At 40.6% G+C, this 27811-nt stretch overlaps 4 protein-coding genes and 1 pseudogene across 5 annotated transcripts; 2 read left to right on the top strand and 3 right to left on the bottom strand.

Annotated features, from left to right (window-relative positions):
* Window positions 1-1307: 1307 nt before the first annotated feature.
* LOC115013780 (U3 small nucleolar RNA-associated protein 15 homolog) lies at window positions 1308-6151 on the bottom strand (annotated as a pseudogene).
* Window positions 6152-6343: 192 nt separating this feature from the next.
* LOC115013779 (U3 small nucleolar RNA-associated protein 15 homolog) lies at window positions 6344-11219 on the bottom strand. Its single transcript, XM_029440283.1, has 10 exons — window positions 11082-11219; window positions 10592-10776; window positions 10181-10359; window positions 9244-9369; window positions 8812-8947; window positions 8588-8672; window positions 7755-7910; window positions 7464-7565; window positions 7204-7337; window positions 6344-7052 (listed from the first exon to the last, which is right to left on the bottom strand). Exons 1-10 carry the CDS (start codon window positions 11202-11204, stop codon window positions 6752-6754), a joined length of 1527 nt encoding a protein of 508 aa, XP_029296143.1. The 5' UTR covers window positions 11205-11219; the 3' UTR covers window positions 6344-6751.
* Window positions 11220-11434: 215 nt separating this feature from the next.
* Window positions 11435-17229, bottom strand: LOC115013778 (U3 small nucleolar RNA-associated protein 15 homolog). Of its 2 annotated transcripts, none has more exons than XM_029440281.1 (12): window positions 17073-17229; window positions 16242-16338; window positions 16039-16131; window positions 15698-15882; window positions 15286-15464; window positions 14308-14433; window positions 13876-14011; window positions 13652-13736; window positions 12821-12976; window positions 12530-12631; window positions 12264-12397; window positions 11435-12143 (listed from the first exon to the last, which is right to left on the bottom strand). In XM_029440281.1, the coding sequence occupies exons 2-12, from the start codon at window positions 16329-16331 to the stop codon at window positions 11843-11845; spliced, it is 1587 nt and encodes a 528-aa protein (XP_029296141.1). In that variant the 5' UTR covers window positions 16332-16338; window positions 17073-17229; the 3' UTR covers window positions 11435-11842. The 2 variants fall into 2 exon arrangements, with proteins under 2 accessions (XP_029296141.1, XP_029296142.1); XM_029440282.1 differs by lacking the exon at window positions 17073-17229 and adding an exon at window positions 16738-16930.
* A 321-nt stretch (window positions 17230-17550) lies between these two features.
* LOC115013781 (transcription factor BTF3-like) lies at window positions 17551-20233 on the top strand. The gene is made up of 6 exons (XM_029440284.1): window positions 17551-17642; window positions 18486-18554; window positions 18663-18776; window positions 19331-19532; window positions 19628-19693; window positions 19847-20233. Exons 2-6 carry the CDS (start codon window positions 18486-18488, stop codon window positions 19891-19893), a joined length of 498 nt encoding a protein of 165 aa, XP_029296144.1. The 5' UTR covers window positions 17551-17642; the 3' UTR covers window positions 19894-20233.
* A 2686-nt stretch (window positions 20234-22919) lies between these two features.
* il12b2 (interleukin 12B 2) lies at window positions 22920-26743 on the top strand. The gene is made up of 7 exons (XM_029438879.1): window positions 22920-23343; window positions 23692-23773; window positions 23917-24246; window positions 24519-24624; window positions 24767-24954; window positions 25348-25496; window positions 25586-26743. Exons 1-7 carry the CDS (start codon window positions 23341-23343, stop codon window positions 25706-25708), a joined length of 981 nt encoding a protein of 326 aa, XP_029294739.1. The 5' UTR covers window positions 22920-23340; the 3' UTR covers window positions 25709-26743.
* Window positions 26744-27811: the final 1068 nt, after the last annotated feature.

Genomic DNA, 27811 nt, shown 5'->3' with positions numbered 1-27811 from the left:
CACATACAGAGGTACTTTCCTCCTGCTCAGCTCCATCTGCACAGCAACTGCAGGCAAAGACGGACATTCAACAGACATTTGAGGGCCAAAGGGGAAATCTCACACTCAGTGTAGCCACGTGACTCATTACTTCTTCGGTTATTCTGCCTGTTTCTCTGAAGAGATTATCAAACATCATCTGTGCCAAGCAGAGTCAGAGGTCCCCCGATGGGACAGGATCCTCTTTTGATCTCAAGTATGTGAATAATGATTGTTGTGATGATGTTTTCTACCTTGGTGTGCGTACAGTACCAGAACCCCAAATATGCCCCCAATCTGATTTGCAGGCAGTGTGTAGCCAACCTACTCCTGCATGCGTGAGCGTGCGTGTGAGCGAGCTAAAGTAGGAAATCGATTGAGTTTCAGAGCTGCAGGGTTCAGATCTGTTCTTCATCAGTGGCCACTTCCTAAACTGGACACAACAGCAAGTACTTAACATAACCATTTTTCTAAAAACAAAATTGTTCCCTGTGCTGTCGCACTATGTTGTATTTACAACTATATATTCTTAATCATGGACACAATATTACTGTGAGCGATGATAAAGCATGAATCGAGGACTTATGCGCTAGCTTTATGACGGAAAAACTGCTCATCACAGTTGGGATATTGATGGCACTCAATTGCATATGTATTATTAAATACCACAAACACGACCTTTTAGCTTTAGAAACGTTTTTTCTTAATGATTCAAATAAATGTAACTCAGTTTAATGTTGACCTATTTGGCAGCTCTTCATCAGGTACAGTCGACCAGGGTTGACATGTTAGCAAACTGTCAACACAAGAAACGGACATGAACAAAGTCGACAGCTAGTAGAAAGGTTCAACATGATTGACGTACCTTCAAAAGGAGCTCAAACTCCGGCAGAACAAACCTGACTTCAGCAAGAAAAGCCCACCTAAGTCGGATACATCCTCCTTTTGCTAACTGCTAATTCAAGTGTCGGTGTTAAACGCTACAAGTTGAGAAATGGCGTTCAGACGGTGCTGCTGCTGTTTCCAGTGTGAGCTGCAGCCTCCACTGCCTGAGCATCCTCCTCCGTCAGTGTTGGTGCTTTCTGTCTTCGTCTGGTGAAATGCTAATTCCTTCTCCTAATATGTGAAAGTTAACTGTTTCTTTGAGGTTACAGTGCCCTCTGGTGGAAGGCAATGACATGGTGAGGAGTGCAAAGAAAAAGGGTTATAATACCTACATGTTGAAATCTGTATCAGAGACTTCAGCAGATTTCTCAAACTATTTGAACTCAATTATTGTTAGTCAGCTCCAATATTACAAAGATTTATTCATATCTGCGTATAAAACATTTGCCAGTGCCAAATATGAAAACACAAAGCAGACATTAACAGTTAAACCATTCAAAACACACAAGCGCGCACATTTACATTTGAAAGTGTAATTATAAGACTTCAAATAAAAAACATCACTTTCCAGTCACACATTCAGAGATTCTTCATACAGTAAATGTATGTTCTCTTGGTTGCCTGTTGTGTTTTCAGTCACGCTGAGTTAAAACACCAGAGTGAGCTCATGGTTCGTCAGTCTCTTAAAACCTGTACCAAAATGTTTGGTGTCATTGTAGCACGTCATGTCAGTAAATGAGTCTCAGATGTTTTCAAAAAGAGGTTTTTAGAGTTGTGAAGGCACTCTAACGCAGTCTGTCCGCCCAAGCCTCAGGTGGCCTGAAGCAGTTGTCTCGATGCACTAGCTTCTCTCTGAGCTAGGCCATTAGCCCTGCTGATGCTAGGGCACGGCACCTCCTTCCTGGGGAGGGAGGAGGCGAACATAGTGTCCAACATGCCCAGCACCTCCAGAAGGTCTTGTTGGTAGTTGATCTCCCTCTCCAGCAGCTCCTGCAGACGCAGCAGCTGTCGGTCCACGACTGGCGACTGGCCGATCACTGACAGATAGATGTCCAGGATCATCTCTGCCACCGTTACGAGGACAGGAGCAAACCTTGGGTCAACCAAGTTCCTGGAGAAGAAACAGAAAAAGGTTTTTCACGTTGCAAAATATTTCTGCACCATTTCATGTACACGCTACCAAATTCAAGGAGTCTAACAATGCATTATTATTATTCCATCTGCGTCTTACCCGATAAGGAAGTTGAGCAACCGAGCGAGCCCCTGTTCGTCCCTTCCTGCCAGAGCGTTCTTCAAAGTCCCCCTTCGATCCAGCTCCTTCATAACAGCAACTGTGATTTCTGGCTTTCTCAGTCTTGTCCAAGTCTAGAAATACAATTTAATTTATTGATCAAAGTAAAAGTGTGGGATGTTTGCGTCAACAGGAAATGAGTAACAGTCTCTGCTTTGTATTGCAAATTGAAATTAGAATTTTTCCTTAAGTTATAAAATGTATACCTCCAGAGCTGCATCCAAAGCCTTTGTTACATTAAATTGCTTGAGCTGCTTGTCGTATTTGGCCAAATGCTGTTTCACTGGCTTGCTGACGAGATAATCATCCTGGAAAGAGAGAACCAAGAAATGAATAAACAACGGTAAGAAAGAAAAGTCTTAGATAATAACTCCGTGTGCAGAAATAAAGTCATTTATTTTTATTTCTAAACTTACCTGTTTAGGGACGAAGTTCTTCCCCTTCACAATAACACGATACGAGGGCCGTCGCCTCTGCTGGCTGGAGATTTCTTTAGACTCTTCAAGGCTTTTCCTGTGTTTGATACTGAGGATACTATTGGTCATACCCACAACAATGGATTCATCGTCCGGCTGAGGAGAAAGACATTTATACTTTTACTCAAAGGATTCCAGCCCTGAGCAGAAATAAAAGAACAAATGTACATCGTTCACTCTTACAAATAGGTTTATAGTCTGTGAAATAGTTTTGAATGTTGTCAGAATTCTTGAGATCATCACGTAATTCAGTCGATGGATCACTCAAAAGATCATCATTCAACAAGTGCTTTAATACACAACTCCAGAAGACACTGGGACCTCCTGCGGCCAGATGTTGGATACAGCTGAGACAGCTTCTCTTGGAGAGCGTGTTTATGAGAATCAGAGATTGTGGTGCTAATGGAAAGGGGAAATCCAAAAGCACTGACAACCCAAAGTGGAAACCTTGTCAGATCACTGTATGGGGTTTCACATTGTGTTCTGGAAAACCTAAACTATCAAGCTAACACTGAGAGGAGAGGATGAACCGTTTCATCTCCTATCGATTTAAATCTCTGGCAAAATACTAGATATTTATGTCGGCTGCTGCAGAAACAGAATGCATCCCCTCGCAGTCTCACAGCTCCCTCTGACGGTGCACCTCAGATAAAAGCCAATACGGTGTTTCCTGTCTTCGTTGATCATAAATGCACCTTTCTACACTGAATTCATCTTCAAACATGAAAAACTAATAATAGAACGTGATGAAGGGTTGAAGTTAGTTTCTTACAGCCAAAGCCAGACTGAGGATGGAGGCAGCGTAGTCAAAGTTGTGGACCACTTTATAGTTGGTGGTGTTGTACACCTTTACATGCCTGAAAGACAAACAAAAGTGTTGGTTTAGCTCAGGTTCAGATAACAATAACTCATGAAATAAGTATGCAAGGGTCCTGATTTCCACAGCTTAGAAGAGGTTTCCTTTGTATGCTGCTGTAAATACAGCTGTCCCCGTACCTGTCCAGAGAAGCTGACAGCAGTCTCTGCCCGCTGCTGCTGAGACACAAACAGGTGACAGTTTTGTGATGGTTCTTCAGCGACACCAGAGGCTGGCCTCCTTTTAGCAGATCCCACACTTTCACATGGCGCCCACCTAAAGAGAGTGAGAAGATGTTTATGTCCCGTGTAAACATTAGTAAATACAATGTAGCATGCGTGTACGAGTTTTCAGGAAAGTGTAGGAAAACAATTTAGGTTTTCTTGTCCTGATTTAAGTCACAACCAAGCATGAAAGCTTGTATCTTCCTGGTTCAACATGGCCTAGCCCATCTCATTTTCCAAGGGAGCCTTAAATTCAAACATTTAAACACTAGTTACAGAATTTATGTTTCGTCAACAAGTGGGCAGATGTTCTGGACGAGCTGACTGAACATTATAACGGCCGACTACCTGCAGAGACGAGGAGTCCCTCAGAAGGCTAGAGAAGCAGACTCTCCACTGGCTGGCCGTGGTCCATCGTCATCACACTCTTATCCGCTCTGGCATCAAACAGTTTCAGTGTGTGGTCATAAGATCCTTGGATAAAAACATCAATTGTTAGTCTCACAAACAGACCAAACTCCCTCCTCCTGGTCCTCATCCTTCCGTCTGCAGTGGCAACAGCTCAAGAGCACAATTTAGAGTTTGATTAGATTATTTTGTCTGTGGTTACCATCTTATTTTGCATATTAATTATTCTAGGTGTACAAGTCACTTATGTACCTTTACTACACGGCTTTGTTGAATACTTGATTCTGAGTCAATTTTGACGTTCTACAGTCTGTTATTTCTTTATAACAGACTTGGCTATGGAAGCTTTGATGACCAAAACACTTTGTAAAATAGTTGTAATAGTAAAAAGTTGTCAGAATACTTGAGATCATCACGTAATTCAGTCGATGGATCACTCAAGAGATCATCATTCAACAAGTGCTTTAATACACAAGAACCCCAGAAGACACGGTGACCTCCTGCGGCCGGTTGTTGGCCACAGCTGAGATCGCTTCTCTTGGAGGGCGTGTTTACGAGACTCAGAGATTGTGGTGGTAATTCAAAGGGGAAATACAAAGTCACTTTTCAGCATGTGTTCAAAGGATAACACGTACTAGATTGCCAGCTGGATAGAATGTGGGGCTGCGATAGGTCGACAATTTATAAATCAATATTTTGTGTCAAATGATTCATTTCTTAAGTAAGTAGCTGTGAAATAAGCGGGAATAATGTGCAGCGAAGCGCGCATCATTACAAAATAAACCCCGACAGGGATGTACATTATCCCTTACATAAGTACAATGTTCTGTTTCTTAACATTTAACTGGCACGCACCAAACATTGATGCCAATGTGAATTTACTGTCCTCGCTTTTACTTTTCCTCCACCATTTTTGCCTCCATCTTACCAGTAATGAAGAGATCCCTGTTGAGTTTGCTCGTGACGCCACAGCGAATGTAATCTGTGTGTTCTTGGTAGGTGTTGAGCTCAGTGGCATTTGGGATGTCCCAAAGTCGACAGGTGTAGTCGTCCGACCCCGTGAGGATCTGGTAACGGTCTGAGGTGAAGTCTGCGACATGTACAGCCCTGAGCAGAAATAAAACGAGAGCCATAGATTAATGTCAGCTCACTTTCATGACCAGATGTTATTAAGTCAGTTTAAAAGGTCGTCAGAATTACTGAGATCATCATGAAATTCAGTCGATGGCTCACTCAAGATTTCATCATTCAACAAGTCCAATGTTCAAATCAAGACTGCTTTGTAACAGGCAAGACAGCACAACGGAAAACTATCAGACAGTGAGACGTGGGATACCTACTTTGTGTGCCCTTTGAACATCCTGAGTGCCACTTTGCCGCTGACGTCAAACAGCCGGACCACAGAGTCCTCACATCCCGCCACGAGCAGCTGACCATCGGCCCTGAACCTGCCACAGTATGCAGTGTCCTTAAACCGTGTAAATGTCTTCACAGGCTCCTGGGAGAAGGGCCCATAGATGTGGATCTGTGCAGAAACCACAGTTAGAATGAGAAAATACATACCAACGCTTAATTATTCAGACTAGGGCTGACCGGAACCAGAAAATTGCATATGTATTATTAAATACCACAAACACGACCTTTTAGCTTTAGAAACGTTTTTTTTCTTAATGATTCAAATAAATGTAACTCAGTTTAATGTTGACCTATTTGGCAGCTCTTCATCAGGTACAGTCGACCAGGGTTGACATGTTAGCAAACTGTCAACAACACAAGAAACGGACATGAACAAAGTCGACAGCTAGTAGAAAGGTTCAACATGATTGACGTACCTTCAAAAGGAGCTCAAACTCCGGCAGAACAAACCTGACTTCAGCAAGAAAAGTTGAGAAATGGCGTTCAGACGGTGCTGCTGCTGTTTCCAGTGTGAGCTGCAGCCTCCACTGCCTGAGCATCCTCCTCCGTCAGTGTTGGTGCTTTCTGTCTTCGTCTGGTGAAATGCTAATTCCTTCTCCTAATATGTGAAAGTTAACTGTTTCTTTGAGGTTACAGTGCCCTCTGGTGGAAGGCAATGACATGGTGAGGAGTGCAAAGAAAAAGGGTTATAATACCTACATGTTGAAATCTGTATCAGAGACTTCAGCAGATTTCTCAAACTATTTGAACTCAATTATTGTTAGTCAGCTCCAATATTACAAAGATTTATTCATATCTGCTTATAAAACATTTGCCAGTGCCAAATATGAAAACACAAAGCAGACATTAACAGTTAAACCATTCAAAACACACAAGCACGCACATTTACATTTGAAAGTGTAATTATAAGACTTCAAATAAAAAACATCACTTTCCAGTCACACATTCAGAGATTCTTCATACAGTAAATGTATGTTCTCTTGGTTGCCTGTTGTGTTTTCAGTCACGCTGAGTTAAAACACCAGAGTGAGCTCATGGTTCGTCAGTCTCTTAAAACCTGTACCAAAATGTTTGGTGTCATTGTAGCACGTCATGTCAGTAAATGAGTCTCAGATGTTTTCAAAAAGAGGTTTTTAGAGTTGTGAAGGCACTCTAACGCAGTCTGTCCGCCCAAGCCTCAGGTGGCCTGAAGCAGTTGTCTCGATGCACTAGCTTCTCTCTGAGCTAGGCCATTAGCCCTGCTGATGCTAGGGCACGGCACCTCCTTCCTGGGGAGGGAGGAGGCGAACATAGTGTCCAACATGCCCAGCACCTCCAGAAGGTCTTGCTGGTAGTTGATCTCCCTCTCCAGCAGCTCCTGCAGACGCAGCAGCTGTCGGTCCACGACTGACGACTGGCCGATCACTGACAGATAGATGTCCAGGATCATCTCTGCCACCGTTACGAGGACAGGAGCAAACCTTGGGTCAACCAAGTTCCTGGAGAAGAAACAGAAAAAGGTTTTTCACGTTGCAAAATATTTCTGCACCATTTCATGTACGCGCTACCAAATTCAAGGAGTCTAACAATGCATTATTTTCAGCGCTTGGTGAAGTCTACTTAAGTAAAAAAGTTCTATCTGCGTCTTACCCGATAAGGAAGTTGAGCAACCGAGCGAGCCCCTGTTCGTCCCTTCCTGCCAGAGCGTTCTTCAAAGTCCCCCTTCGATCCAGCTCCTTCATAACAGCAACTGTGATTTCTGGCTTTCTCAGTCTTGTCCAAGTCTAGAAATACAATTTAATTTATTGATCAAAGTAAAAGTGTGGGATGTTTGCGTCAACAGGAAATGAGTAACAGTCTCTGCTTTGTATTGCAAATTATAAGTTTTCCTTAAGTTATAAAATGTATACCTCCAGAGCTGCATCCAAAGCCTTTGTTACATTAAATTGCTTGAGCTGCTTGTCGTATTTGGCCAAATGCTGTTTCACTGGCTTGCTGACGAGATAATCATCCTGGAAAGAGAGAACCAAGAAATGAATAAACAACGGTAAGAAAGAAAAGTCTTAGATAATAACTCCGTGTGCAGAAATGAAGGCATTAGCCACGGTCTTTTGTGTGATTCAGTCAGCGAATCGTCACTCAACAGACCACATCATGCGTCACACTGTTGACTGCAGCTACTGCACGTTAACCAAACTTACCTGTTTAGGGACGAAGTTCTTCCCCTTCACAATAACACGATACGAGGGCCGTCGCCTCTGCTGGCTGGAGATTTCTTTAGACTCTTCAAGGCTTTTCCTGTGTTTGATACTGAGGATACTATTGGTCATACCCACAACAATGGATTCATCGTCCGGCTGAGGAGAAAGACATTTATACTTTTACTCAAGGATTCCAGCCCCGAGCAGAAATAAAAGAACAAATGTACATCGTTCACTCTTACAAATAGGTTTATAAGTCTGTGAAATAGTTTTGAATGTTGTCAGAATTCTTGAGATCATCACGTAATTCAGTCGATGGATCACTCAAAAGATCATCATTCAACAAGTGCTTTAATACACAACTCCAGAAGACACTGGGACCTCCTGCGGCCAGATGTTGGATACAGCTGAGACAGCTTCTCTTGGAGAGCGTGTTTATGAGAATCAGAGATTGTGGTGCTAATGGAAAGGGGAAATCCAAAAGCACTGACAACCCAAAGTGGAAACCTTGTCAGATCACTGTATGGGGTTTCACATTGTGTTCTGGAAAACCTAAACTATCAAGCTAACACTGAGAGGAGAGGATGAACCGTTTCATCTCCTATCGATTTAAATCTCTGGCAAAATACTAGATATTTATGTCGGCTGCTGCAGAAACAGAAATGCATCCCCTCGCAGTCTCACAGCTCCCTCTGACGGTGCACCTCAGATAAAAGCCAATAAGGTGTTTCCTGTCTTCGTTGATCATAAATGCACCTTTCTACACTGAATTCATCTTCAAACATGAAAAACTAATAATAGAACGTGATGAAGGGTTGAAGTTAGTTTCTTACAGCCAAAGCCAGACTGAGGATGGAGGCAGCGTAGTCAAAGTTGTGGACCACTTTATAGTTGGTGGTGTTGTACACCTTTACATGCCTGAAAGACAAACAAAAGTGTTGGTTTAGCTCAGGTTCAGATAACAATAACTCATGAAATAAGTATGCAAGGGTCCTGATTTCCACAGCTTAGAAGAGGTTTCCTTTGTATGCTGCTGTAAATACAGCTGTCCCCGTACCTGTCCAGAGAAGCTGACAGCAGTCTCTGCCCGCTGCTGCTGAGACACAAACAGGTGACAGTTTTGTGATGGTTCTTCAGCGACACCAGAGGCTGGCCTCCTTTTAGCAGATCCCACACTTTCACATGGCGCCCACCTAAAGAGAGTGAGAAGATGTTTATGTCCCGTGTAAACATTAGTAAATACAATGTAGCATGCGTGTACGAGTTTTCAGGAAAGTGTAGGAAAACAATTTAGGTTTTCTTGTCCTGATTTAAGTCACAACCAAGCATGAAAGCTTGTATCTTCCTGGTTCAACATGGCCTAGCCCATCTCATTTTCCAAGGGAGCCTTAAATTCAAACATTTAAACACTAGTTACAGAATTTATGTTTCGTCAACAAGTGGGCAGATGTTCTGGACGAGCTGACTGAACATTATAACGGCCGACTACCTGCAGAGACGAGGAGTCCCTCAGAAGGATAGAGAAGCAGACTCTCCACTGGCTGGCCGTGGTCCATCGTCATCACACTCTTATCCGCTCTGGCATCAAACAGTTTCAGTGTGTGGTCATAAGATCCTTGGATAAAAACATCAATTGTTAGTCTCACAAACAGACCAAACTCCCTCCTTGATTAGTTTGATTAGATTATTGTCTGTGGTTACCATCTGATTTTGCATATTAATTATTCTAGGTGTACAAGTCACTTATGTACCTTTACTACACGGCTTTGTTGAATACTTGATTCTGAGTCAATTTTGACGTTCTACAGTCTGTTATTTCTTTATAACAGACTTGGCTATGGAAGCTTTGATGACCAAAACACTTTGTAAAATAGTTGTAATAGTAAAAAGTTGTCAGAATACTTGAGATCATCACGTAATTCAGTCGATGGATCACTCAAGAGATCATCATTCAACAAGTGCTTTAATACACAAGAACCCCAGAAGACACGGTGACCTCCTGCGGCCGGTTGTTGGCCACAGCTGAGATCGCTTCTCTTGGAGGGCGTGTTTACGAGACTCAGAGATTGTGGTGGTAATTCAAAGGGGAAATACAAAGTCACTTTTCAGCATGTGTTCAAAGGATAACACGTACTAGATTGCCAGCTGGATAGAATGTGGGGCTGCGATAGGTCGACAATTTATAAATCAATATTTTGTGTCAAATGATTCATTTCTTAAGTAAGTAGCTGTGAAATAAGCGGGATAATGTGCAGCGAAGCGCGCATCATTACAAAATAAACCCCGACAGGGATGTACATTATCCCTTACATAAGTACCATGTTCTGTTTCTTAACATTTAACTGGCACGCACCAAACATTGATGCTAATGTGAATTTACTGTCCTCGCTTTTACTTTTCCTCCAAAAAATTTGCCTCCATCTTACCAGTAATGAAGAGATCCCTGTTGAGTTTGCTCGTGACGCCACAGCGAATGTAATCTGTGTGTTCTTGGTAGGTGTTGAGCTCAGTGGCATTTGGGATGTCCCAAAGTCGACAGGTGTAGTCGTCCGACCCCGTGAGGATCTGGTAACGGTCTGAGGTGAAGTCTGCGACATGTACAGCCCTGAGCAGAAATAAAACGACAGCCATAGATTAATGTCAGCTCACTTTCATGACCAGATGTTATTAAGTCAGTTTAAAAGGTCGTCAGAATTACTGAGATCATCATGAAATTCAGTCGATGGATCACTCAAGATTTCATCATTCAACAAGTCCAATGTTCAAATCAAGACTGCTTTGTAACAGGCAAGACAGCACAACGAAAACTATCAGACAGTGAGACGTGGGATACCTACTTTGTGTGCCCTTTGAACATCCTGAGTGCCACTTTGCCGCTGACGTCAAACAGCCGGACCACAGAGTCCTCACATCCCGCCACGAGCAGCTGACCATCGGCCCTGAACCTGCCACAGTATGCAGTGTCCTTAAACCGTGTAAACGTCTTCACAGGCTCCTGGGAGAAGGGCCCATAGATGTGGATCTGTGCAGAAACCAGTTAGAATGAGAAAATACATACCAACGCTTAATTATTCAGACTAGGGCTGACCGGAACCAGAAAATTGCATATGTATTATTAAATACCACAAACACGACCTTTTAGCTTTAGAAACGTTTTTTTTCTTAATGATTCAAATAAATGTAACTCAGTTTAATGTTGACCTATTTGGCAGCTCTTCATCAGGTACAGTCGACCAGGGTTGACATGTTAGCAAACTGTCAACAACACAAGAAACGGACATGAACAAAGTCGACAGCTAGTAGAAAGGTTCAACATGATTGACGTACCTTCAAAAGGAGCTCAAACTCCGGCAGAACAAACCTGACTTCAGCAAGAAAAGTTGAGAAATGGCGTTCAGACGGTGCTGCTGCTGTTTCCAGTGTGAGCTGCAGCCTCCACTGCCTGAGCATCCTCCTCCGTCAGTGTTGGTGCTTTCTGTCTTCGTCTGGTGAAATGCTAATTCCTTCTCCTAATATGTGAAAGTTAACTGTTTCTTTGAGGTTACAGTGCCCTCTGGTGGAAGGCAATGACATGGTGAGGAGTGCAAAGAAAAAGGGTTATAATACCTACATGTTGAAATCTGTATCAGAGACTTCAGCAGATTTCTCAAACTATTTGAACTCAATTATTGTTAGTCAGCTCCAATATTACAAAGATTTATTCATATCTGCTTATAAAACATTTGCCAGTGCCAAATATGAAAACACAAAGCAGACATTAACAGTTAAACCATTCAAAACACACAAGCACGCACATTTACATTTGAAAGTGTAATTATAAGACTTCAAATAAAAAACATCACTTTCCAGTCACACATTCAGAGATTCTTCATACAGTAAATGTATGTTCTCTTGGTTGCCTGTTGTGTTTTCAGTCACGCTGAGTTAAAACACCAGAGTGAGCTCATGGTTCGTCAGTCTCTTAAAACCTGTACCAAAATGTTTGGTGTCATTGTAGCACGTCATGTCAGTAAATGAGTCTCAGATGTTTTCAAAAAGAGGTTTTTAGAGTTGTGAAGGCACTCTAACGCAGTCTGTCCGCCCAAGCCTCAGGTGGCCTGAAGCAGTTGTCTCGATGCACTAGCTTCTCTCTGAGCTAGGCCATTAGCCCTGCTGATGCTAGGGCACGGCACCTCCTTCCTGGGGAGGGAGGAGGCGAACATAGTGTCCAACATGCCCAGCACCTCCAGAAGGTCTTGTTGGTAGTTGATCTCCCTCTCCAGCAGCTCCTGCAGACGCAGCAGCTGTCGGTCCACGACTGACGACTGGCCGATCACTGACAGATAGATGTCCAGGATCATCTCTGCCACCGTTACGAGGACAGGAGCAAACCTTGGGTCAACCAAGTTCCTGGAGAAGAAACAGAAAAAGTTTTTTCACGTTGCAAAATATTTCTGCACCATTTCATGTACACGCTACCAAATTCAAGGAGTCTAACAATGCATTATTATTATTCCATCTGCGTCTTACCCGATAAGGAAGTTGAGCAACCGAGCGAGCCCCTGTTCGTCCCTTCCTGCCAGAGCGTTCTTCAAAGTCCCCCTTCGATCCAGCTCCTTCATAACAGCAACTGTGATTTCTGGCTTTCTCAGTCTTGTCCAAGTCTAGAAATACAATTTAATTTATTGATCAAAGTAAAAGTGTGGGATGTTTGCGTCAACAGGAAATGAGTAACAGTCTCTGCTTTGTATTGCAAATTGAAATTAGAATTTTTCCTTAAGTTATAAAATGTATACCTCCAGAGCTGCATCCAAAGCCTTTGTTACATTAAATTGCTTGAGCTGCTTGTCGTATTTGGCCAAATGCTGTTTCACTGGCTTGCTGACGAGATAATCATCCTGGAAAGAGAGAACCAAGAAATGAATAAACAACGGTAAGAAAGAAAAGTCTTAGATAATAACTCCGTGTGCAGAAATAAAGGCATTAGCCACGGTCTTTTGTGTGATTCAGTCAGCGAATCGTCACTCAACAGACCACATCATGCGTCACACTGTTGACTGCAGCTACTGCACGTTAACCAAACTTACCTGTTTAGGGACGAAGTTCTTCCCCTTCACAATAACACGATACGAGGGCCGTCGCCTCTGCTGGCTGGAGATTTCTTTAGACTCTTCAAGGCTTTTCCTGTGTTTGATACTGAGGATACTATTGGTCATACCCACAACAATGGATTCATCGTCCGGCTGAGGAGAAAGACATTTATACTTTTACTCAAGGATTCCAGCCCTGAGCAGAAATAAAAGAACAAATGTACATCGTTCACTCTTACAAATAGGTTTATAAGTCTGTGAAATAGTTTTGAATGTTGTCAGAATTCTTGAGATCATCACGTAATTCAGTCGATGGATCACTCAAAAGATCATCATTCAACAAGTGCTTTAATACACAACTCCAGAAGACACTGGGACCTCCTGCGGCCAGATGTTGGATACAGCTGAGACAGCTTCTCTTGGAGAGCGTGTTTATGAGAATCAGAGATTGTGGTGCTAATGGAAAGGGGAAATCCAAAAGCACTGACAACCCAAAGTGGAAACCTTGTCAGATCACTGTATGGGGTTTCACATTGTGTTCTGGAAAACCTAAACTGTCAAGCTAACACTAGAGGAGAGGATGAACCGTTTCATCTCCTATCGATTTAAATCTCTGGCAAAATACTAGATATTTATGTCGGCTGCTGCAGAAACAGAAAGCATCCCCTCGCAGTCTCACAGCTCCCTCTGACGGTGCACCTCAGATAAAAGCCAATACGGTGTTTCCTGTCTTCGTTGATCATAAATGCACCTTTCTACACTGAATTCATCTTCAAACATGAAAAACTAATAATAGAACGTGATGAAGGGTTGAAGTTAGTTTCTTACAGCCAAAGCCAGACTGAGGATGGAGGCAGCGTAGTCAAAGTTGTGGACCACTTTATAGTTGGTGGTGTTGTACACCTTTACATGCCTGAAAGACAAACAAAAGTGTTGCTTTAGCTCAGGTTCAGATAACAATAACTCATGAAATAAGTATGCAAGGGTCCTAATTTCCACAGCTTAGAAGAGGTTTCCTTTGTATGCTGCTGTAAATACAGCTGTCCCCGTACCTGTCCAGAGAAGCTGACAGCAGTCTCTGCCCGCTGCTGCTGAGACACAAACAGGTGACAGTTTTGTGATGGTTCTTCAGCGACACCAGAGGCTGGCCTCCTTTTAGCAGATCCCACACTTTCACATGGCGCCCACCTAAAGAGAGTGAGAAGATGTTTATGTCCCGTGTAAACATTAGTAAATACAATGTAGCATGCGTGTACGAGTTTTCAGGAAAGTGTAGGAAAACAATTTAGGTTTTCTTGTCCTGATTTAAGTCACAACCAAGCATGAAAGCTTGTATCTTCCTGGTTCAACATGGCCTAGCCCATCTCATTTTCCAAGGGAGCCTTAAATTCAAACATTTGAACACTAGTTACAGAATTTATGTTTCGTCAACAAGTGGGCAGATGTTCTGGACGAGCTGACTGAACATTATAACGGCCGACTACCTGCAGAGACGAGGAGTCCCTCAGAAGGATAGAGAAGCAGACTCTCCACTGGCTGGCCGTGGTCCATCGTCATCACACTCTTATCCGCTCTGGCATCAAACAGTTTCAGTGTGTGGTCATAAGATCCTTGGATAAAAACATCAATTGTTAGTCTCACAAACAGACCAAACTCCCTCCTCCTGGTCCTCATCCTTCCGTCTGCAGTGGCAACAGCTCAAGAGCACAATTTAGAGTTTGATTAGATTATTTGTCTGTGGTTACCATCTTATTTTGCATATTAATTATTCTAGGTGTACAAGTCACTTATGTAGCTTAACTACACTGCTTTGTTGAATACTTGATTCTGAGTCAATTTTGACGTTCTACAGTCTGTTATTTCTTTATAACAGACTTGGCTATGGAAGCTTTGATGACCAAAACACTTTGTAAGATAGTTTAAAAGTTGTCAGAATACTTGAGATCATCACGTAATTCAGTCGATGGATCACTCAAGAGATCATCATTCAACAAGTGCTTTAATACACAAGAACCCCAGAAGACACGGTGACCTCCTGCGGCCGGTTGTTGGCCACAGCTGAGATCGCTTCTCTTGGAGGGCGTGTTTACGAGACTCAGAGATTGTGGTGGTAATTCAAAGGGGAAATCCAAAACCACTTTTCAGCATGTGTTCAAAGGATAACACGTACTAGATTGCCAGCTGGATAGAATGTGGGGCTGCGATAGGTCGACAATTTATAAATCAATATTTTGTGTCAAATGATTCATTTCTTAAGTAAGTAGCTGTGAAATAAGCGGGATAATGTGCAGCGAAGCGCGCAACATTACAAAATAAACCCCGACAGGGATGTACATTATCCCTTACATAAGTACCATGTTCTGTTTCTTAACATTTAACTGGCACGCACCAAACATTGATGCTAATGTGAATTTACTGTCCTCGCTTTTACTTTTCCTCCAACCATTTTGCCTCCATCTTACCAGTAATGAAGAGATCCCTGTTGAGTTTGCTCGTGACGCCACAGCGAATGTAATCTGTGTGTTCTTGGTAGGTGTTGAGCTCAGTGGCATTTGGGATGTCCCAAAGTCGACAGGTGTAGTCGTCCGACCCCGTGAGGATCTGGTAACGGTCTGAGGTGAAGTCTGCGACATGTACAGCCCTGAGCAGAAATAAAACGAGAGCCATAGATTAATGTCAGCTCACTTTCATGACCAGATGTTATTAAGTCAGTTTAAAAGGTCGTCAGAATTACATGAGATCATCATGAAATTCAGTCGATGGATCACTCAAGATTTCATCATTCAACAAGTCCAATGTTCAAATCAAGACTGCTTTGTAACAGGCAAGACAGCACAACGAAAACTATCAGACAGTGAGACGTGGGATACCTACTTTGTGTGCCCTTTGAACATCCTGAGTGCCACTTTGCCGCTGACGTCAAACAGCCGGACCACAGAGTCCTCACATCCCGCCACGAGCAGCTGACCATCGGCCCTGAACCTGCCACAGTATGCAGTGTCCTTAAACCGTGTAAATGTCTTCACAGGCTCCTGGGAGAAGGGCCCATAGATGTGGATCTGTGCAGAAACCACAGTTAGAATGAGAAAATACATACCAACGCTTAATTATTCAGACTAGGGCTAACCGGAATCAGAATCGCTTTATGGAGGTGAACACTCATCAATTTGAATAAACGCAACTAAGCTGAATTCATACAAGAGAAGCGAACATACTCTTGTAAATGCTGTCACAGCGAAGTTATGTGGAGCCACCGGGGAGAAGTCTATGTTTGAGATTGCTCCAAATTCTTTTATCTGGACCGGAGCCTGTGAGAGGAGAAACAAATGAACATTGTTAATATTGAGAAACAACATTGAGGATGTGCTTTTCTTGCTCACAGTAATATTATGACAATATACAGTGGAAGGAGACTCGCCTTGTAGTTTTTCCAGTACAGCGTGTCTTGTGTGACTTTCTCTCCAAGTTTAGGATAGACTTGGATTTTGGTAGGTTTAAATGAAGCCATTTCTGTTCTGATCACAAAAATAATCGGTCTGGTTAAAATACACAAAATATATTTGTTTAAACATTTAAAAAGAGATATGACACTTGGAACCTGCTGGTAGGTACTTTTATACAAACTAATGCCCAACAATGTTTAAATCCAGACCAATGTATTATAAACTTAGTTAATAATACAAAAATTAGATTATTAAACTCAGTTTAAATATGATATAGCTTCTACAAACAAACACTAAGATGCTGCCATGAGGAGAGGGAAACGTGTTTTTATTCCTTTTACCACCTTAATGCTTGTAATTGGAAAAAACGTGGATAGGCTCGGGTTTCTAGCTTAGTCAAGATTGTCTTGATCTACAGCAAAATGAGGGTTTTAAAATCAACAACATGGACTGCATGGCAACATAATTCACCTTCAAACTTTTTAGCAACAGCACAACGATGTACAAACTAGTGAAGGCTAATCTAACGGCTTTACTGGTTTGAGACAGCCGACTTCTTCACTGAAGTGGATTATTGAGCATAAAGAAGGCGAGAAAAAGAAAAAAATGTCTAGAGTTAACCATCACATAATGGTTACGAGTACACGTTGCAAAAAGCAGCTTGTTAGAAAAGATAACCGAGCCAACGTGTTCAGCGCAGCACAAGGGAGCTAGCACACGGCGCGTTAGCCGCCTAGCATCTTCTACTAAACTGCATTCTGATGATTCTCACGCTTCAACGAACATGTACAGGTGTGCAGACTTACTTTTTAATTATGATTTGTTGAAATTAGATGATACTGATGTTGGTTGTCCAAGTAAACCAAAAGTTGCTCATTTTAAGGAGTTATCACGTTGCCTCTCGGTGCACCGGAGGACGCCATGATTACAACGTGACAACTTCCGTTATGAACGGCATATCTTTATTGTTCACTAAATTACATTTTCTTATTGTTTGGACTATTTTAAAAGGCCCTGACGGTGAGCTTAGTATTTAAAATTGAGTATATTTTTTTTGAGTATATATAACGACTGTTGTAAAAATAAAATTGATATTTCTTTCAAAAGTTTGAAGAGCTCACTACTTTTAGTCAATTTTAGAAAGCAGGTCATTGTTAGACGTGATATCTACGATCTCAGACTTTACCGGATAGATTAGATAATTTAGGGGGAAATTACTGGTTGTTGTTTTTTATTACATTAATATATTAGCTCAAATGTTGCAAAAACTGCGCGCACATCCGGCATCTTATCCATCTCCGTACGCCACTTCCGGTCTTCACTCCTTTCTCTGAGCTTCTATCGACTGTGTGACCCGCGTGTTTACACACTCCCAGGTTAGTTCACGTCTCTGAAGTCTTTATAAGCTGTCTCAGCCTCATATACATTTGACTTTGTTGAGAGAACAGCCCCGTGTGTCACATTACGCGCTGTGGAGGAAAAAGCTCAATCATACTTGGATCCAAGCATCAGTTTGAAGAGGCCCAAGTTAGCTGTTTAGCTCGGCGAGCTAACGAGCCCACAGTTCAGTTGTCATACTTTCTGAGAACCTGGGTTGAAATAATAAGCTCCCCAGTCTCGGTGGCTGTAAGACCAACATGAGCCCACATCACATATTCTCGTTAGGGCACACTGGGTACAAGTAAGCTTGTAAAGTAAGCTAGCTGAACGTTGCCAGCCTAAGTTAGCCTCGAACTTTAGCTGATCACCTCTGTCTGATTCATGCAGAACTTGAGTCGAGACTAAAAAGTGTGCAGCTATTTCGGGGCTTCTGGCAGCTGTGCATTCTTGTTCATTTGCTGTGCCAAAATGCAAAACGACAGGAGAGTTTTGCACTTTATTGTAATTGCAAAAGTATCCAATGAACTGTTGAAATCACACATTTAGGGACCTACTTCAAGTGTCAATTTGTTAGTCATTAAATGCACCATTTTGCATATTTCTTTATTTCTGATTCTCATTTCAAGTTTAAACTAGTGGTGTGAGTAGAGAACTGGTATTGCAAACACAATCAAGAAAGACAATTTGTGTGAAATTATTGGAGTTCATTTGTAATGACTGTTGGTGCTTTTATATGTTTCCCAGATCTGTGTCTTGTGGGAATCAGTTTTTTTCTACGAAATTACTTTTGTGATTAAATATTACATTTGATGATGTGTATGTGCTGTTCCTTCTGTCAGATGAAGGAGTCGATAATGAACCAGGAGAAGCTCGCCAAACTGCAGGCGCAGGTCCGCATAGGTGGCAAGGTGAGTTGGAACACATGCTGGTAAATAACTTGAAGAAAATCATTTTGTTAGAAGTTTTGTCATTGGGTTATTTGTTCATATATAATGGCTCATTGTTGTGCTCTGAAGGGGTCGGCACGCAGAAAGAAGAAGGTGGTGCACAGAACGGCAACAGCAGATGACAAGAAGCTGCAGTTCTCCCTCAAGAAACTGGGAGTCAACAACATCTCTGGCATTGAAGAGGTACAGCAAATTCTTTCTGAAGTGCTATGTATGCAGACAGCTCTTCTTCATGACATTGATGCTCTTAGGAAAGGGTTCTCCGCTTAAATTAAATCGAGTAACTCGTATAACAAGATAAAAGATGCCAAATTTGACAAAAATGTATCTTAAAAAAATTATCCTGTTCTTCAACGATTCTAATCCGAAACACTTTTTGTCATTCAGCAAATATTTCTTCACGGTCCAGTCGGTTCTGTGTGCGCTTGTAAAAAAGATGCATTCAAAGCCCAGGCTCTGTTAATGATAAACAAACAAAGTGGCTCTGACCGAGTAAAGAGAAAAGCCGTGAGAGGATGGTAAATCTGGAATGGGGTATTTGTTTGGATAATTAGCAACAATCTTTCTCCAGAACCGCTGACTCAACCTTCAGTGCTGTATTTTTTTTTTAATGCTGAAGCAATTAGTTAATCAATTAGCAAAGAAAATATATCAACATATTTACATGTTATGTTACACTTTGTTGCATCATCCTCTTTGACACTGACCTCAAACTCTATTCCTTTTTTCCACTGTAGGTGAATATGTTCACAAACCAGGGGACAGTGATCCACTTCAATAACCCAAAGGTTCAGGCGTCCTTGGCTGCCAACACCTTTACGATCACAGGGCACGCTGAGAACAAGCAGCTCACAGAGATGCTCCCAGGAATCCTAAACCAGCTGGGAGCCGACAGTCTTACCAGCCTCAGGAGATTAGCAGAGAACCTGCCCAAACCAGGTACACCAACACTCAGTCCTGATCTGTTTGCATGTATCTGTAGTTTGTGTGCTGTCTATTAATGATTTGCTGTTTGGTCTTCTTCCCCCTCATAGCTGGAGAGAACAAAGCCCCTATGGTTGCTGTTGAAGAGGAGGAGGAGGAGGATGATGAGGTTCCAGGTAAACACATTTACAATTTATGGATTAATTCAGAGGACTGATATTTTTGGTTATATTTAGTAATTAAGTTTTATTGGTGTGCTAAATGTTTAGCTTTATCGGTCACTGTTTTCTGTCCGCCCCCCCTCTTTACCCTCCATTTCCCTTTTTCAGATCTTGTTGAAAACTTTGACGAGGCTTCAAAGGACGAGGCCAACTAACAAACACCAGCACACATTTCAAGGCCCCTCTTGACACACTGTACTTTGACACAGCAACATTTTGTAATTGTTCATCTCTGTAATTGCTCTGTGGCTACAAACTAAAGTTGCTTTTTAATTGTAACCATGACAATTGGGATAAAACAAGTCAAATTGACTCTGTGGCAACTGTTACTTACCCTTTTGTTTTTGCCTCGTTCTGCAGTACATACAAAATTATTTAATTCAGTGGAATGTGCAAACCTCTCTCTTTCACATGCTGCCCGGCCGCATTGTGATGCCCACACATCAAACATGTATCAGTGAAATTAATCATGGAATAAAATTTTTTGAAAGAAAAGCATGTTAACTATTATATTCCAACTCACAGGGGGTTAGGTAATGCAAATCATTAGTAATAACTACACATTGAAATCTTTCATCGTTTACTGTGCAGTGAAAGCCGCACATGTTGTCTGTAGGCCTTCACTACCTGTGAATACAGCAGCACTGCTGTGTGGACTCAGAAGCATTTTACAGCCTTCACAGTCCAACACGCTATCGTGTATTCTTTATGAGTGTTGAGGAAAAACAAAAGAAGCTTCATGAGAGCGTTCATGTTGCATTTAAACATGAAGTGCAAGACAATGGAGAGGCCTCGTAGATTTGTTGGTTCATTTTGAAACATTTCTGTTCCATTATGTCCAAAATACACGATGGAAACATCCAGTGTAGACGGACTGTAATATAGAGCGGTCTGCTTTTAACGCTGATAGGTAAAGTACAGTAGCTGCTGTGTGTCGCCTCTCCTCTTCACAATGGCCCATTCTCGTAGCTCAAATGTCTTTGATTATATTGTTCTTATAAATCTCTCAAATCTTTTTGTATTCTGATTCAAATAAGCTACCTCTCTCCTATTTACATACTGTATATCAAATCACAGGTGTGGCTAAAGTAGCAATATAGCTAATTCTTTATCAAAATTGAGAGATATAACATTACATCTGTAGCAACCAGAAAACAAAGCTTCTCTCGTGTACCGTCTGAACGTGTCAGAACTCTGTGTCTTCAGGAAACAGGAGCTGGAGTTAATTTTTCATCTAAGGTGCCACAAACTTTCTGGGTCAAGACCTTCTGGCTTTTCTGCAAATCTATAAATGACTGAACCTCTGGCAGAAACAAAGTTTTCAAAAGGTTTGAAAGTTTCTACGTTTAAGAGGTTTTATATCGGCACTAAGGTGAGCATTCACACATGAGGTAGGGCCCTGAATATCAGCTAGCAATATATTTGTGATGCTCTGTATTTTTTAAGTTAAAAGTTCAACTCTGATGTGGGTTTCATGCATGAAAGGCTTCTTAAAGAAGTCACTGAGATACTCGTATCTCAAATCTGTTTTGTTGGGTGGATGTGGAGACGTGTTGAACTATCTTGAGCAGCCTCGATTAGTTGTTCCGTTATCTGAACTGTAGTGACTTCACAGTTTGGCTTAGTGCTACATATTGTGTAAGAGAAGAAAAAACATTTCTTCAATTTGGGGATTCATATTATGCAAGTAACACATTGACACGGGACTTTATGGCTTTTTTTCATACTAATCTGATTCAGAGGAAAAAAGATATTTGGTGACTCAGAACTATCTTTAAATTTGAAGCTATGTGAAAAAATGTACTGACAGCTACACTGAACAAAACCTGAAAATGACGATATATAAACATGTACATTACTAATTTTATTTAAAACTAAACTAAATTGTAAGTTCCAACAACGTATTTAATTAAGCTGCTTACCACAAATACACATTAGTTTTCTCTTCCTGGTCAATTCTCATGAAGTCCAGACCAGGTCTTTACGCCAGCATTGAGACACCTGTAAGACACTTTCTGTCCTCCATTCATATGAACCTGCTCTGCATTCATTTGTAAGACTGGGATAATCTATTTTTGGATGTAAACATTTCAAATAGCCGGACCTTCTTACAGGTTTATATAGTATATTATCAATAATATTGAAATCTTCACAGTCACTGTAGTTAAATACAGTGAATACAGACAAGGAGAGAGGTTCTTTGAGTAAATTAAATTGTTCTCTACAACAAATATATGAATAATAGAATTTAAGCTTTTAAGGAACTGAAACATGAAACTATTTCTGTTCAACTGACAAAACAGGTTTCGCAGAATTTTAGGTCATAATATGCTTACACTATGCGTGTCATGCTGTAGATTCTATGAATTATAATATGTACTCAGCTACCGACTATTCAAAATACTGAACGCAGCCTTCCAGCAAATGTGAATTGCAAGGAAGTACTATGGAAATACTTCACACACTGTTTAACACATGATGTGGTCAGATGATGTACGTCTCTGTGAGGATACACACCAGAACAAAAAGTGTTTTTTGAGTGTAAAATAACTTGACATTTGGTCAAACAAAATTGGATTGCCCCATATGACGAATGTGTAGGGAAAATCCTCCCTCTCTCTGTGTAAGTGTGTGTGCATGCTCTTGAACATCATATGTCTTAACAATGACTGCATTATGGGGGGGGGGGGAACCTTTGAAAGGAGGGGAAAACTATTTTTTTTTGCCAGGGTAATGCTGGGCTATTTCTAGGATTATGGAAATATTATCAATAATGCAAATGTTATTGATATTGATATTCAAATAGCTTGCTTTGTGAGACCAACACTTTAAAAAGACTTATCGTAAACAAAAACTATGAATATTTACACTTGGGAAGCAGCCACCAATGATTTTATTTTGGCATTTGAAGTTAAAAATGACCAAATGACTTGAAACAACTAATTGATTATTAAATACATTAGACTATTCTCCTAGACTCCTGGAGAAGAATCTCAAATGTGATAGGGTTTGTCTCAAAAACAAAGGATTGTTTTTGTAAAGAAAATTAATGTGTAATCGAGTGTGTGTGTGTGTGTGTGTGTGTATGTGTGTGTGTGTGTATGTATGTGTGTGTGTGTGTGTGTGTATGTGTGCGTGTGTGTGTGTGTGTGTGTGTGTGTGTCTGTATGTGTGTGTGTGTGCGTGTGTGTGTGTGTGTGTGTGTGTCTGTGTGTGTGTGTGTGTGTGTGTGTCTTCTTCATCTATTTCTCTCTATCTATCTATATTAAAGGCTGAGGGCAACCCCCCACCTCACTATACACCCACACTTGACACTTCTTATCTCCATCTCTCCATCCCTTATTCAAAACTCGCAGAACTCTGTTCACAAAAATGTGACATGCAAATCAATATAGAGGAAATGCACTGTTTTTAAAAGTTTACTATGTCACGTAGTCTCTCTCTCACTTCGAAAGGTGAAATGACGGTGATGATGCATGCTGTAGGCAACGATATAAAAAGGATGCAGCGGTCAGTTGGATCATACAATCCTCAGGATTTCTACCACTGAGTTACTGCTCTTGATTTTCTTTATAGCATCACTTCAGCGTAACTTCATCCAAATGGTAAGAAATAACTATTGTAATTAAACATGCAACCTATACTTGTTTTTAAATTATATTTATTATCTAAGTAGTTAATGCAGCAGTAGATTGTATATGGAAAATGATAGAATAGGGAGTAAATGACTAACTTTGCTATTGGTTTTGCATTATCATAACAGATCTTCTCAACTAAAAGTATTCAACCAATTACAATGTCTCATGAACAGATTTTTAATTTTTTTTTTTTTATTGAAAATGAAATAGGAAATAATAATAATAATAATAATTTAGGCGATAACTTAGGTTCTGATGCAAATGATAGATATTTTTTTAACAATCTTCTCCTCTTGCTGTCACACAATTCTTCAGAAGACTTTGTCACTGTGGATAAGTGGGCTTCTGTTCATCAGTCTCAACGGAGCACATGGACTCAACCACTTTCCAGATAATTGTACGTATTCCATGTATTTTTCTATCATAAATCTTTCGAGGTCTTCGATGGTTGTAAATCTGTTCATCTTGACTTGTTAATAAATGTGTGTCTGTGCATGTCTCTGTCTGTGTACCTGTCTGTCTGTATCTATGTTTGTGTAGTTGTGGTGGCAAAGAGGAATGATAAAAGTCCAGTCACTCTGACCTGTCGCACTGAGACCGAAGGAGCTGTCACGTGGAAGTTTCATGTTCCAGAGATGGAGGATGTCCAGCAGAACGGTCTAAAGCTGTCCGAAGGAGCTGTGACAGGGAAGTTTCATGTTCCAGAGATGGAGGATGTCGATATCGAGGGCAATGTCAAGCAGAACGGTCTAAAGCTGTCCGTGTCAGAGGTAGATACACCCATGTTGGGAAATTACAGCTGCTGGAGAGGAGAAGATATGTTGTCCTCAACCTATCTGCTGCTGGAGGCTGAGGAGGAAGACGACTTTGGTGAGATGCTCTGGTTTTGTTTTCCGCTTTCATTGTACAACTCACTTACCGATACTATAAATGTCAAATAGAGGAACTTGTATTACATCCAAAATATCTGAAAATCTTGAAAGTCTCTGCATGTCTCACTGGGTGGGTCAGTCTCTGGATGAGAGTTGACAAATACTGAAACCTTCTATGATACACTTCCAACATAAATGTGTTATATTTAGTGATATTTTCTCTTCATTTTCCATTAAACTTGAATTTACTCACATTGTGTATCTTTATAGATTCTCTCTCTATCAGCTGTCGGGCAAAGTCTTATGACTGTAACTTCAGCTGTGAATGGACCCACAGTGGACAAACAGGAGTGCGCCTTGGACTGGGACATGACTGGTAAATTAAAAAAAACCTGTTACAGTAAAGAGGTCAAATATATTGCAGATTGTGTATAAAGATAGACCAACAAGCAAACACAATTATACCTTTCTCAGGGAGATATTTCACTATGTTTTTTTTTTACTGCTTGCCTCTGTAGCCGTGAAGGTAGGAAGTTGTGTCATTGGGTCAGCAGTGATCAGCTTGTGGATGGGAGATTCCAGTTTGAGTTGCCCCACTCCCTCTCCCCCTACGCTGAGGAAACCACCATGCTTGAACTCACCGCTGAAGCCATCGTTAACCTCTCCTTCCTCAGGAGAACCAAGAGATTTTATCTCCGAGACATCGGTAAACTGAGTGAAACTGATCTATCAAAAGGCATTCAACAGAAGGTTATCAATAATTGAAGTAAAAAGCATATTTGGGAAGAAATGACATGACAAAATTACAAAAATAGATCATTCAATTATTGAGAAATGGGTCTTGAAGGATGGAAATCAAACAGTTTAATACAATAATTTGTGTTTGGTTCCAATGATGAAATTACAATATTTAAAAGTACAAAAAAAGAACAAGGCGAACATAAGCAGTAATGCCAACGCTTTGTAGTGAATCCTTTTTGTAAATAAACGTGATCATTTCAGCAAAAATATTTGTTAATTCACATACTTGAATGATTCCTTACTGATACACTATGACTCATGTTTGTTTGTTTTTTACTGTAATTGTTCTTCTTTCCAGTTCAACCCGATTATCCCAAGATTGTCAAGTGTCAGGAGGGGAATGAAAACCTGAACGTGACCATTGATGCTCCATCCAGCTGGTCAACTCCTCACAGCTTCTTCAGTCTGGAGCACGAAATTGAATATGTGTTAAAAGATGATGGCAAGGTACACACAAATCTGGTGATCCCTCCATGTCTGTCATTATTCTCTGCATTGTTTTTGTTCTTCTTATTGTGTGACCTATCTGACTTTAGACTGGACGTTCTTCATCTGCTCTGATACCAAAGAGGGTCAGCAAGCTGAGGGTTCGCTCCAGAGACTCGCTGGTGCTCTCAGCATGGAGCCAGTGGACTCCCTGGAAAAATGTAACCTGCTGATATTATTCGAACACAACACTGTCTGCTCCTGCTCTTTCTTTGTTCTTACATGTCTCATGTCCTCACCTACTGTTTTTCACTATGTGTTTCCACACACTGATAGCTAAGAGATAACACAGCACTCACCAGAAGCTCAGAAATGCGTCTTTACGTTTTATGACAGAAGATCAGCAAACACTGTTATTAATTATTTTAATTTATTCATGCATATATTTATTATTTATTCACATATTCTAATATTCTAGATGTATTTATAATCACACAATAACATTTGCAAACACCTTTATAGCTATACTATGAAATATGAAAAGAAATGAAGAGAAATTCTTTCTTGCTTAACAAAACAGCTGATCCCCAATTTGGGAATTGGCAACCACCAGTGATCATCATGTGAGGGCAAATGTGAGCCCATAGGAAATGAAGACTCATTTAGACATTGGTGCAGTCATTGTTACTTCCCAACTTACAACACAGACAGTTCTGTGATTCAATATAACATTTTATCTACCAGCTAAAAATGCCAAATCTTGTAAAAATAGGATTCAGCAGCTTTGTCCATTTAAGGATTTTTGTTAAAATCTAAGGAAATTACATATGACATCATTTAACATGAATCATAAGTGGAGGAGTTTAGTCCAGTCTGCACTTCATACAGTTTCACACGGTATGTTTCTTGGTTTCTTAGTTTATTTCTGTATAAGTGTGTTGGTGTTTCTGTGTATTTTGGTGGTTTGGCACTGTGCAAAACAAATGGCTATCAAAAGCGCTTTGTGCTTCCTTCCTCATACATGTTCCTTCTTCCTTTATGTGTACAACTACTGACTTGAATTAGAAATCCCCATTGAATGTAATGCACTCAGCCCACATTTATGTACTTTATGTACATGTGGTTGGACAAAGAAATGTGTGTACTGTATGTTCCTATAAATGAGATGAACAGAAAACAAATCAGATGTTTGTACTTTTAGTTACAAATTACTATTATGTGGGTTACAATGCACGAGAAATAAATGTAATTGTCTTATTTTATCATCATGGCTAGTCCCTGTTTTAATTCACACTAATACATTTATTGGTAAACAAGTTACTCTTAAATTATATCCTATTTATAATATCAAACAGTTTTTTACTTGGTAATAATGAATAAACCCTACAATTAAATACCTGGCATCTATTGTGTAGTCCAATATTAAAGAATAAGAACAAGATAAGAAAATAAAAAAGACAGTAAGGATAACAATGAGACACTCTAAACTGTAAACTACAGTATAATTCTAATATTTTAAGTTTTCACATATTAATATCATTCAACAATGATAAGCTTGAGTGAAGAAAACAGACCTTCTGAGGCAACAACAATAGCTTGCAAACTGCAAAATGATGCAAAGGTTTAGCATAGCTGCACCTGCTAGCGAGATTTGTTATAGACAAACAAATGCATTGAAACCTAGCAAAGATTATGGCATCATTTGCTAACTGAAATTCCACATTTAAATTTTTCTTCCTATAGTTTATAACATTGCAGGTTAGGAGGTACATTTTGCCAGCTATTATTCACTGAAATTGGAGGCCATGTCAAAAGCCCAATACTTGTTTTAGTTTAGATACTCTTAAATCTTCAAAAGTAAAATCAGTGTTTTTGCTGATAGCTCATTAACAGGCAAAATAATATTTCCCAGTGAGCCTATAGAGACACCTGCAGAGCATACTTGGCTAGAAGCTTGAGCAGTAGATGACACCGTTCTACAGGGAAATAGCATGCTCCAGTGTGTATTATTGCATGGCACTGAAAGTGACCAAAGAGTAACTCTTAAAGTATTGTAATAAGAGTCATTCTTAATTTTCATAGCCTCTCACCTAAAAAAGACAAATTATATTTTTTGTAAGAATTAAAACATTGTTTATTTTATTTTCATGTCATCATTTCAGAACCAAATCTGTCATTAACTAATTGCAGGTGAGAACAGGGAAAAAGAACCTGGGCAAAAGCAAAAACACAGCTAAAGAATGTTGCCCAGAGTTGCCATCTGAGTACTTGGACTGCAAGAAGAGAAGGAAGAAAAGAAGGAACAAAGATGCTAAGCGGAGCAAGACATCCTATAA

This window comes from Cottoperca gobio, chromosome 9 (genome assembly GCF_900634415.1).
Source record: "Cottoperca gobio chromosome 9, fCotGob3.1, whole genome shotgun sequence".
Lineage (NCBI taxonomy): Eukaryota > Metazoa > Chordata > Actinopteri > Perciformes > Bovichtidae > Cottoperca > Cottoperca gobio.
The sequence above is the reverse complement of the archived record's forward strand: the minus strand, read 5'-3'. Positions and strand labels throughout refer to the sequence as shown.

Bases quoted from the DNA above. Each gene is read 5' to 3' on its own strand.
- LOC115013779 (XM_029440283.1), bottom strand. From the start codon at position 11,204: ATGCTCAGGCAGTGGAGGCTGCAGCTCACACTGGAAACAGCAGCAGCA. The intron at 10,360-10,591 runs GTAGGTATCCCA...ATTTCTGCTCAG, and splicing joins ATGTTCAAAGGGCACACAAA to GGCTGTACATGTCGCAGACT. The intron at 7,566-7,754 runs GTAAGTTTGGTT...CTCTCTTTCCAG, and splicing joins AGAACTTCGTCCCTAAACAG to GATGATTATCTCGTCAGCAA.
- LOC115013778 (XM_029440281.1), bottom strand. From the start codon at position 16,331: ATGGCTTCATTTAAACCTACCAAAATCCAAGTCTATCCTAAACTTGGA. The intron at 13,737-13,875 runs GTACGGGGACAG...TTTGTCTTTCAG, and splicing joins CTGTCAGCTTCTCTGGACAG to GCATGTAAAGGTGTACAACA. The intron at 12,398-12,529 runs GTATACATTTTA...TTGTATTTCTAG, and splicing joins CTTTGGATGCAGCTCTGGAG to ACTTGGACAAGACTGAGAAA.
- LOC115013781 (XM_029440284.1), top strand. From the start codon at position 18,486: ATGAAGGAGTCGATAATGAACCAGGAGAAGCTCGCCAAACTGCAGGCG. The intron at 18,777-19,330 runs GTACAGCAAATT...TTTCCACTGTAG, and splicing joins ACATCTCTGGCATTGAAGAG to GTGAATATGTTCACAAACCA. The intron at 19,694-19,846 runs GTAAACACATTT...TCCCTTTTTCAG, and splicing joins GGAGGATGATGAGGTTCCAG to ATCTTGTTGAAAACTTTGAC.
- il12b2 (XM_029438879.1), top strand. The intron at 24,955-25,347 runs GTAAACTGAGTG...TCTTCTTTCCAG, and splicing joins ATTTTATCTCCGAGACATCG to TTCAACCCGATTATCCCAAG. The intron at 25,497-25,585 runs GTACACACAAAT...ATCTGACTTTAG, and splicing joins TGTTAAAAGATGATGGCAAG to ACTGGACGTTCTTCATCTGC.